At 46.8% G+C, this 12,430-nt stretch overlaps 1 protein-coding gene across 1 annotated transcript in view; it reads right to left on the reverse strand.

Moving 5' to 3' along the window:
- Positions 1–12,430, reverse strand: part of LOC311109382 (collectin-12-like) — a 61,890-nt gene that overhangs the window by 10,134 nt on the left and 39,326 nt on the right. The window contains exon 3 of the mRNA XM_084152237.1: positions 6,605–6,727. Coding sequence (XP_084008363.1) covers positions 6,605–6,727 — 123 coding nt within the window. The remainder of the gene's footprint in view (positions 1–6,604; positions 6,728–12,430) is intronic.

Consider the following 12,430-nt stretch of genomic DNA (forward strand, 5'->3'; position numbering starts at 1 on the left):
CACACAGAGCACAAAAGACACATTCAGCTCAAGTCTGCAGACCAAACCGTACACCTACTGTACATTGTTTCTCTCTATAACACCTATATACACACACACATATGCACAGTCACACATGTATGCACACACACACACACCAAGTTTTACTGTTGTTTGTTTGGACTTGTTTCCATGTCTGGGGACTACCCATGTTTTTAATTGCACTCTTCCTCTCTGTTAAACTTTAATCACTTCGGTGTGATGCTCTTTGTACTAATGTATTATTTCCTCTCTGTCTAGGTGTTGGATTCAAAAAGATGCTAATGCAGCCTGCTGTGGATAAAAAAACTACTTTGGGAAACTCTCTTCCAAGTTATGAAAGAATTAACATCCTAAATGACCCACATACGCTGCTAGCCTGCTACTCTGGAATGACAGTGATACTTTACATGGTTTAGCTGAACGCTGGAGAATCACAGGGAGAGTACACACAAACACAGATGGACGCTCTTCATGGTTGGGATCCATTTTATCCTGCTCAATTATATAAATAAATACTATGTGGATACACGCACGCACATGCACACACACACACACACACTCACACACACATGCACACACACACACACGCAAGCACACACACACACTGTATAATATCTGGCCCAGAGCTATGCCCTAGGCCAGCTGTGCTGCAGCTGTGGTTTCTGGGTGTCATCCCTTCCTCGCACACAATACACACAACACATGTAAGCACACGACAAACACACACACATCCTGACACCTCTGCTTATTTTTGCTAAAGCTCTGACTATAGCCCAGAATATGGTAACAGATCCCATGTACACAGCTGGAGGAGAGGTAGAGAGGGGGAGAGAAAGAAAAATAAATGAATGCAGCATGAGTGCTGAGTGAGGCCAAAGAGGGGGTGAGAGTCCCTCTACACACTCTTATTCTCTTCTCTGATTCCTCCCTTATATAGCCTGGGTCGCATCTCAAATGACACCCTAGTCCCTATACAGTGCACTACTTTTGACCAGCGCCCCCATAGGGGAGCTGGAGAAGAGGTTTTCACAGCCCATGTCACGGAGGTTCTATACTGTATCTCAGTGGAGATCACATACGCACCATAAAGAGATCAGGTGATGAAGCGAGGACATTGTTATGGGGGTGAGAGTAGAGAGCACAGGGTCAGCTCGCTGTTAAGATATCTGGCCACACTTCATCATACACTGTATCCTACAATACAGAATACAGATGTGAATGGCGCCGGAGGAGATGGCTACCGTTCTACGGGCTCCTAACCAATTGTGCAATTGTGTGTGTTTTTTCGCATTATTTGTCACTTATTCTGTACAGAATGTTTCTGCCACCGTCTCTTATGACCAAAAAGAGCTTATGGATATCAGGAGAGTGATTACTCACCTCGTACTGGACGAAGATTTATTCTTTAATGAGATGGACGCTAAGGATTTACTTCAGAAACCCGACAAGGCCCAAATCCCTGTCATTCGCATGAAGAAGAGACTGAGATATCGGGGACGTAGGTCGGGGTGCCTTGTAAGGATCCGACGGCGAGTGGGCAATCTGCCTCTACCATCAGTCCTATTAGCCAACGTACAATCATTGGATAATAAAATGGATGAGCTCCGATCAAGAATATCCTACCAACGAGACATTAAAAAACGGTAATATCTTATGTTTTAACCGAGTCGTGGCTGTACGACAACATGGATAACATAGAGCAGGCAGGGTTTTCGGTGCATCGGCAAGATAGAACAGCTGCCTCCGGTAAGACAAGGGGTGATGGTCTGTGTATATTTGTAAATAACAGCTGGTGCACAAAATCTAATATTAAGGAAGTCTCAAGGTTTTGCTCGCCTGAGGTAGAGTATCTCATGAAAGCTGCAGACCACACTATTTACCAAGAGAGTTTTCATCTATATTTTTCGTAGCTGTCTATTTACCACCACAAACTGATGCTGGCACTAAGACCGCACTCAATGAGCTGTATAAGGCCATAAGCAAACAGGAAAACGCTCATCCAGAGGCGGCGCTCCTAGTGGCCGGGGACTTTAATGCAGGGAAACTTAAATCCGTATTACCTAATTTCTACCAGCATGTTAAATGTGCAACCAGAGGGAAAACAACTCTAGAACACCTTTACTCCACACACAGAGACGCGTACAAAGCTCTCCCTCGCCCTCCATTTGGCAAATCTGACCATAATTCTATCCTTCTGATTCCTGCTTACAAGCAAAAACTAATTCAGGAAGTACCAGTGACTCGCTCAATACAGAAGTGGTCAGATGACGCAGATGCTAAGCTACAGGACTGTTTTGCTAGCACAGACTGGAATATGTTCCGGGATTCTTCCGATGGCATTGAGGAGTACACCACAACAGTCACTGGCTTCATCAATAAGTGCATCGATGACGTCATCTCCACAGTGACCGTACGTACATACCCTAACCAGAAGCCATGGATTACAGGCAACATCTGCACTGAGCTAAAGGGTAGAGCTGTCGCTTTCAAGGAGTGGGACTCTAACCCGGACGCTTATAAGAAATCCCGCTATGCCCTCCGATGAACCATCAAACAATACAGGACTAAGATTGAAACGTTTGTCGGATGTGGCAGGGCTTGCAAACTATTACGGACTACAAAGGGAAGCACAGCTGCGAGCTACCCAGTGACACAAGCCTACCAGACGAGCTAAATTACTTCTATGCTCGCATCGAGGCAAGCAACACTGAAGCATGCATGAGAGCATCAGCTGTTCCAGACGACTGTGTGATCACGCTTTCCGTAGCCGATGTGAGTAAGACCTTAAAACAGGTCAACATTCACAAGGCCGCAGGGCCAGACGGATTACCAGGACGTGTACTCCGAGCATGCGCTGACCAACTGGCAAGTGTCTTCACTGACATTTTCAACCTGTCCCTGACTGAGTCTGTAATACACACATGTTTCAAGCAGACGACCATAGTCCCTGTGCCCAAGAACACTAAGGTAACCTGCCTAAATGACTACCGACCCGTAGCACTCACGTCTGTAGCCATGAAGTGTTTTGAAAGGCTGGTCATGGCTCACATCAACATCATTATCCCAGAAACCCTAGACCCACTCCAATTTGCATACCGCCCCAACAGATCCACAGATGATCAATCTCTATTGCACTCCACACTGCCCTTTCCCGCCTGGACAAAAGGAACACATACGTGAGAGTGCTATTCATTGACTACAGCTCAGCATTCAACACCATAGTGCTCTCAAAGCTCATCACTAAGCTAAGGACCCAAGGACTAAACACCTCCCTCTGCAACTGGATTCTGGACTACCTGACGGGCCGCCCCAAGGTGGTAAGGGTAGGTAACAACACATCTGCCATGCTGAACCTCAACACGGGGGCCCCTCAGGGGTGCGTGCTCAGTCCCCTCCTGTACTCCCTGTTCACCCATGACTGCATGGCCAAGCACGACTCCAACACCATCACTAAGTTTGCCGACGACACAACAGTGGTAGGCCTGATCACCAACAACGATGAGACAGCCTATAGGGAGGAGGTCAGAGACCTGGCCGTGTGGTGCCAGGATAACAACCTCTCCCTCAACGTGATCAAGCCAAAGGAGATGATTTTGGACTACAGGAAAAGGAGGACCGAACATGCCCCCATTCTCATCGACGGGGCTGTAGTGGAGCAGGTTGAGAGCTTCATGTTCCTTGGTGTCCACATCACCAACAAACTATCATGGTCCAAACACACCAAGACAGTCGTGAAGAGGGCACAACAAAGCCTATTCCCCCTCAGGAGACTGAAATGATTTGGCATGGGTCCTCAGATCCTCAAAAACTTATACAGCTGCACCATCGAGAGCATCCTGACAGGTTGCATCACCACCTGGTATGGCAACTGCTCAGCGTCCGACCACAAGGCACAACAGAGGGTAGTGCGTACGGCCTAGTACATCACTGGGGCCAAGCTTCCTGCCATCCAGGACCTCTGGCCATCCATAGACTGTTCTCTCTGCTACCGCACGGCAAGCGGTACCGGAGCGCCAAGTCTAGGTCCAAAAGGCTTCTTAACAGCTTTTACCCCCAAGCCATAAGACTCCTGAACAGCTAATCAAATGGCTACCCGGACCCCCCCCCCCCCCCCCCCCGTACCGGTACCCCGTTTATAGCCTCGCTACAGTTATTCTACTGCTGCTTTTTAATTTGTTTTAATTTTTTACTTAACACTTATTTTTATTAAAACTGCATTGTTGGTTAAGGGCTTCTAAGTAAGCATTTCACTGTAAGGTCACCTGCTGTATTCGGCGCATTTGACAAATACAATTTGATTTGATTTGATTTGAATAGAACATTGGGGTCTCACTTCACATAACCATCTGGACCTGACTGCATTTTTAGGCTGTGGAGCTGTGGTTCCCTGGACAGCCCACTACTACAGCTCTGCCAGTAAAAACCCTTTACAGTGGGTTCTGCTAGAGTTGCAGTGAGTTCACCACTTATCTGGTCTTAATTAGGGTTGCATGAAAACGTGCATTGTGGAACAAGGATGAGGATTGACTGCTGACTGACTGAACCCAATTGTGAGTGTAAAGGACTTCACTTTTAATTTAGTTGAAAATCCCCAATAACCACGACAGATGTTAAACCAGTTCTTTTTAGATGTTGTAAATAAGACAAAACACGTCTGCACACATATGGGAACGGTTAGCGCAATTATCACAGGAACAGTCTAAGTTTGGCCTTTGGACCGTTACGGGACAGTTTTCCCAAAGCTTGAAAAATCAAAACACAGACCAGGAAGTGGAGCTACACAAAGCCGCGGGTCGGTTCCCGGAGGTGTGAGCGTGTGGGGTGTTGGTAAAATAAACGGAGAGTAAGTCCTGTCATCCCGAGACAGGGTGAACGGGGGAACGTGTGCAGGGGTGCAGGAAGGGTGCAAGGGGGAGAACATACAACAGCGCTGAGGTTTTCAAAGAAAGGCAAAAAAGGGGGCGGGCTGCGGCTGAGTTAATGTTACTTTGGAGAGAACAGGTCTTGTTTTGGTTTCAGAGCGTGTGATGGTCTTACAGTCAGTGGGATCGCTCAGAGTTTCCATGACTCTTCCACTAGTCTGACTTAATAACAATTAAACATTGCCCAACAGCATCTATGTCATGTTTGGGCAGACCGTAAGGGGTCACTTGGGACACAAACACACACCCATACACTAAACACACACACAAACACACACACCATACACACACACACAAACACACACACCACACACACACACACCACACACACACACACCAAACACACACTCCACACAAACACACACACCAAACACACACACCAAACACACACACCAAACACACACACCACACGCACACACAAACACACACACCACACACACACACACCACACAAACACACACACCAAACACACACACACTAAACACACACACCAAACACACACACCACACACACACACCACACACACACACCACACACGCACCACACACTAAACACACGCCACACACAAGCACACACAAACACACACCCACACACTAAACACACACACCAAACACACACACCACACACACACACCACACACACACTAAATACACGCCACACACAAGCACACACGCCACACACACCACACACACACACTAAACACCCACACCAAACACCCACACCACACACACACACACAAACACACACACCACACACACACACTAAACACACGCCACACACAAGCACACACAAACACACACTAAACACACACACCAAACACACACACCACACACACACACCACACACACACACAAACACACACACCACACACACACACTAAACACACGCCACACACAAGCACACACAAACACACACTAAACACACACACCAAACACACACACCACACACACACACCACACACACACACACAAACACACACACCACACACACACTAAACACACACCACACACAAACACACACCCACACACCAAACACACACACCAAGCACACCACACACACACACACACACACAAACACACACACCAAACACACACACCACACAAACACACCCACACACCAAACACACACACCAAACACACACACAGCCACCCACTCCAATGCAAACAAACCCAATGTGCTCATGGTGATCAAACAGGGGTGATCTTATTTCCTGGCAGGATGTGGAGAAAGACCTCACGCACAGTTTGGACACTCACTTTCTCAACGAACCGCACAACTTTATTGAAATATGTCTTTGTATTCATTGTGAAGGCGTAATGAGGTTTGGTTAAGCAATGCTGGCCACCATGGTCCCAGTCAGGTTACACAGTGACATAGCTAGACTTTCCATTCTATGTCTCTAAAGTAGCAATCACTTTGACAGATACACAAGCATGAAGAGATGTCTCTCCCTACCTCATAAGTAGTATAGCCTTAGTTTTATTATGGCTTTTATTTTATGCATAATGTATTGAGTCATAGTAATTGTCTGTACCCTGGGTACTCTTATTTTGAAAGCAATATTATTTCCAAAGACATCAGTGGAGGTAGTGTAAGATATCTACAACCAGAAATAAAGGTTACAGAAGCATGCACTTTGACTGACAGGTGTCCCTGCTTACCTTTATACCCGAGGACAGCAACAGCGATGGTGAGTAGAGTACACAGCACGTAGAGCAGTGCTATGGAGGTCTTCAATGCCCACTCATTCTTACACTTAGTACACTGGGTACCCTCCTGGATCCCTACACAAGGGAGAGAAATGCATGTGAATCAAAATGTGTATGTAAAAACATCTTTAAATGAATTATCGACAGCATCATAGTGAGTTTGTTTACACTATTCATACTGTAACCATATGAAAGGGGTCAGCAACAGCTGATCACAACAAGTGATTTTTATTTGCCCCTCAAAAGTTTTTAAAAGCAATCTATATTTGGGGGGGGGGGGGGGGGGGGTATTCCCCAAAACATTAAAAGAAAGATATGTGATCGTCTCAATGTAATCAAGGTATACAATTATTGTTATTTTCAAATACAATGTATATTTGGGCTTAGTTGTGGCGAATTTGCAGTGTAAAAAAAACTCTACTTGAATCTAGTTGACTACCCTTGCCATAGGAAGTGAAAGGATGTTGTAGGTTTGTGTAGGATGTTGTAGGCGCACCGGTTTGTGTCAAGAACTGCAACGACGCTGGGTTTTTCACGCTCAACAGTTTCCCGTATGTTAAAACATCCAGCCAACTTGACACAACTGTGGGAAGCATTGGAGTCAACATGGGCCAACATCCCTGTGGAACGCTTTCGACACCTTGTAGAGTCCATGCCCAATGAATTGAGGCTGATTTGATTTGATTTGAATAGAACATTGGGGTCTCACTTCACATAACCATCTGGACCTGACTGCATTTTTAGGCTGTGGAGCTGTGGTTCCCTGGACAGCCCACTACTACAGCTCTGCCAGTAAAAACCCTTTACAGTGGGTTCTGCTAGAGTTGCAGTGAGTTCACCACTTATCTGGTCTTAATTAGGGTTGCATGAAAACGTGCATTGTGGAACAAGGATGAGGATTGACTGCTGACTGACTGAACCCAATTGTGAGTGTAAAGGACTTCACTTTTAATTTAGTTGAAAATCCCCAATAACCACGACAGATGTTAAACCAGTTCTTTTTAGATGTTGGTGATACAGGTGTGCCAAGCTTGTAGGGTCATATCCAAGAATACAGGTGTGCCAACCTTGTAGAGTCATACCCAAGAAGACACAAGACTGTAATCGCTGCCAAAGGCGCTTCAACAAAGTACTGAGTAAAGGGTCTGAATACTTATGTCAATGTAATATTAAAATTGTTTCTTTTTAATAAAAACCTGTTTTTGCTTTGTCATTATGGGGTATTGTGTGTAGATTGATGAGGATTCTTTAAAAAAATCAATTTTAGAATAAGGCTGTAACATAACAAAATGTGGAAAAAGTCAAGGGGTCTCAATACTTTCAGAATGCACTGTATATTTAATATATTATATCCTATGACCGGTTATCCTGCATCTCGAAATGTAGTTAGCTTGTTGCTACCTGGATAGCTAACTAAACAATAGCTGGAACGACCTAGCTGTAATATTTGGAGACGCTTTCTCTCCGTTGGGACAGACGCAAACTGGCTGAATCGATTCAGTGGCTAGCTTTGCACTTAACTGGCTAACAGTAGCTACTAAGGGTAAGTTATAACCTACATTTATTTTTGTTTTGTTTTTACATACTGGTAACCAGAGTCGTTCAAGGGAATTCGGGACATGGGTGACTAGTTAACGTTAGCTTGGCTCTCTCTGTGTGTTTCGTGCCGTGGGAGGAGGGGTTGGTTCGTTGGCAGAGAGCAATGGCTAGCTAGTATGCTATCTATTCTAGCTAACTAACTGGCTGAATAAGTTGACGACGTACTCACTCAACTGTCAAAACTAACCCAAAACTTTACACAATGTTAGACACGGAAACGAATGATCTGTTTGGCGTGTTAACACACTGGTGGTTTGTTGTAACCGAGTATTGTTGCTAAACCGTGTTATTGGAGGCTGGCATGCTAGTTGGCTATGGCGTCATAGGATTCGGTGCCCTGGACGGTTTTCACGGAAGAATACTGTACCAAGTTAACTAACTGAATAAACTAAGTTAGAGTCTATTCCTAGAAAACATTGAACCGCTGTAGTTTACAATAATTATAATTTCTAAAGTGGAAGTTGGGAGAGTTATATTTGAGTGTTTCAGTGAAACGTAAGTGAGGGAGGCCCCGCTCTCTCGCTTTCCCAGATGTTTAGTTCATTTCATTACGATCTCCTTTGCATTATTGTAGCCTTTTTCTAAAGACTGTCAACTATGTGTCTGTCTATCCCTGTTCTCTCCTCTCTGCACATGCCATACAAACGCTTCACACCGCGTGGCTGCTGCCACTCTAATCTGGTGGTTCCTGCGCTCACGATACACGTGGAGTTCCAGGTCTCCGGCAGCCTGCCGTTCTGCGGCCAACAAGGCAGAGTTCATCTCAGCCTATGCTACCCTCCAGTCCCTCGACTTCTTGGCCCTGACGGAAACATGGATTACCACAGAAAACACTGCTACTCCTACTGCTCTTTCCTCGTCTGACCATGTGTTCTCGCATACCCCGAGAGCATCTGGTCAGCGCGGCGGTGGCACAGGAATCCTCATCTCTCCCAAGTGGACATTCTCTCTTTTTCCCCTGACCCATCTGTCTATCTCCTCATTTGAATTCCATGCTGTCACAGTCACTAGCCCATTCAAGCTTAACGTCCTTGTCATTTATCGCCCTCCAGGTTCCCTTGGAGAGTTCATCAATGAGCTTGATAAGTTCCTTTCCTGAGAATGGCTCACACCTCACAGTTCTGGGTGACTTCAACCTCCCTACGTCTGCCTTTGACTCATTTCTCTCTGCCTCCTTCTTTCCACTCCTTTCCTCTTTTGACCTTACCCTCTCACCGTCCCCCCCTACTCACAAGGCAGGCAATACGCTTGACCTCATCTTTACTAGATGCTGTTCTTCTACTAATCTCACTGCAACTCCCCTCCAAGTCTCCGACCACTACTTTGTATCCTTTTCTCTCTCGCTCTCCTCCAACACTACTCACTCTGCCCCTACTAATGCCGTCGCAACCTTCGCTCTCTCTCTCCCGCTACTCTCTCCTCTTCCATCCTATAATCTCTTCCCTCTGCTAAATCCTTCTCCCTCCGATCTCCTGATTCTGCCTCCTCAACCCTCCTCTCCTTCCTTTCTGCATCTTTTGACTCTCTATGTCCCCTATCCTCCCGGCCGGCTTGGTCCTCCCCTCCTGCTCCGTGGCTTGACGACTCATTGCGAGCTCACAGAAGAGGGCTCCGGGCAGCCGTGCGGTAATGGAGGAAAACTACACTCCCTGCGGACCTGTCATCTTTTCACTCCCTCCTCTCTACATTCTCTTCCTCTGTTTCCGCTGCTAAAGCCACTTTCTACCACTCTAAATTACAAGCCTCTGCCTCTAACCCTAGGAAGCTCTTTGCCACATTCTCCTCCCTGCTGAATCCTCCTCCTCCTCCCCCTCCCTCCTCCCTCTCTGTGGATTACCTCGTCTACCATTTTGAAAAGAAGGTTGACGACATCCGATCCTCATTTATTAAGTCAAATGACACCGCTGGTCCTGCTCACACTGCCCTACCATATGCTTTGACTTCTTTCTCCCCTCTCTCTCCAGATGAAATCTTGCGACTTATGACGGCCGGCCGCCCAACAACCTGCCCACTTGACCCTATCCTATCCTCTCTTCTCCAGACCATTTCTGGAGACCTTTTTCCTTACCTCACCTCGCTCATCAACTCATCCTTGACCGCTGGCCATGTCCCTTCCATCTTCAAGAGAGCGAGAGTTGCCCCCCTCCTCAAAAAACCTACATTCGATCCCTCCGATGTCAACAACTACAGACCAGTATCCCTTCTTTCTTTTCTCTCCAAAACTCTTGAGCGTGCCGTCTCTAGCCAACACTCCTGCTATCTCTAAGAATGACCTTCTTGATCCAAACCAGTCAGGTTTCAAGACTGGTCATTCAACTGAGACTGCTCTTCTCTGTGTCACGGAGGCTCTCCGCACTGCTAAAGCTAACTCTCTCTCCTCTGCTCTTATCCTTCTAGACCTATCCGCTGCCTTTGATACTGTGAACCATCAGATCCTCCTCTCCACCCTCTCCGAGTTGGGCATCTCCGGTGCTGCTCACTCTTGGATTGCGTCCTACCTGACAGGTCGCTCCTACCAGGTGGCGTGGCGAGAATCTGTCTCCGCACCACGTGCTTTCACCACTGGTGTCCCCCAGGGCTCAGTTCTAGGCCCTCTCCTATTCTCTCTATACACCAAGTCACTTGGCTCTGTCATATCCTCACATGGTCTCTCCTATCATTGCTACGCAGACGACACACAATTAATTTTCTCCTTTTCCCCTTCTGATAACAAGGTGGCGAATCTTATCTCTGCATGTCTGGCAAACATATCAGTGTGGATGTCGGATCACCACCTCAAGCTGAACCTCGGCAAGATGGAGCTGCTCTTCCTCCCGGGGAAGGACTGCCCGCTCCATGATCTCGCCATCACGGTTGACAACTCCATTGTGTCCTCCTCCCAGAGTGCACAGAACCTTGGCGTGACCCTGCACAACACCCTGTCGTTCTCCGCTAACATCAAAGTGGTGATCCGATCCTGCAGGTTCATGGTCTAAAACATTCGCAGAGTACGACCCTACCTTACACAGAAAGCGGTACAGGTCCTAATCCAGGCACTTGTCATCTCCCGTCTGGATTACTGCAACTCGCTGTTGGCTGGGCTCCCTGCCTGTGCCATTATACCCCTACAACTTATCCAGAACGCTGCAGCCCGTCTGGTGTTCAACCTTCCCAAGTTCTCTCATGTCACCCCGCTCCTCCGCACACTCCACTGGCTTCCAGTTGAGGCTCGCATCTACTACAAGACCATGGTGCTTGCCTACGGAGCTGTGAGGGGAACGGCACCTCCTTACCTTCAGGCTCTGATCAGACCCTACACCCAAACGAGGGCACTACGTTCATCCACCTCTGGCCTGCTAGCCCCCCTACCTCTACGGAAGCACAGTTCCAGCTCAGCCCAGTCAAATCTATTCGCTGCTCTGGCACCCCAATGGTGGAACAAGCTCCCCCATGACGCCAGGACAGCGGAGTCACTGACCACCTTCCGGAGACACTTGAAACCCTACCTCTTTAAGGAATACCTAGAATAGTATAAAGTAATCCTTCTTCCCCCACCCTCCCACCCAAAAACGAGTGTCTGCTAAATGATGTAAATGTAAATGTAAATCTCTGTACTCTGCCTAGGGGTGCATCCCAAATGGCACCTATTCCCTATATAGTGCAAGTGCAATACTTTTGACCAGAGCCCTATGAGCCCTATGGTCCCTCGTCAAAAGTAGTGCACTATAAGGGATTAGGGTACATTTGGGACAAATCCATGGTCAGGGGTGTATTGTGGCTCAGGTGGCTGCAGAGTCAGGCTATGAGGAGACAGCAGAGAACCAGGTCAGAGTGTGGCCTGGCTGGCCCTATGTGGGCTGAGGTCTGGGGCTCTCCAGGCCCTGGGTTTTTATTTTATTTATTTCACCTTTATTTAACCAGGTAAGCCAGTTGAGAACAAGTTCTCATTTACAACTGCGACCAAGGTAAAGCAAAGCAGTGCGATAAAAACAACAACACAGAGTTACATATGGGGTAAACAAAACATAAAGTCAAAAATACAACAGAAAATATATAAATATACAGTGTGTGCGAATGTAGTAAATTATGGCGGTAAGGTAATAAATAGGCCATAGTGAAAAATAGTTACAATTTCGTATTAACACTGGAATGATAGATGTGCAAAAGATGATGTGCAAATAGAGATACTGGGGTGCAAAT

The sequence above is a fragment of the Coregonus lavaretus genome (genome assembly GCF_964263955.1).
Source record: "Coregonus lavaretus genome assembly, chromosome: 34".
Classification (NCBI taxonomy): domain Eukaryota; kingdom Metazoa; phylum Chordata; class Actinopteri; order Salmoniformes; family Salmonidae; genus Coregonus; species Coregonus lavaretus.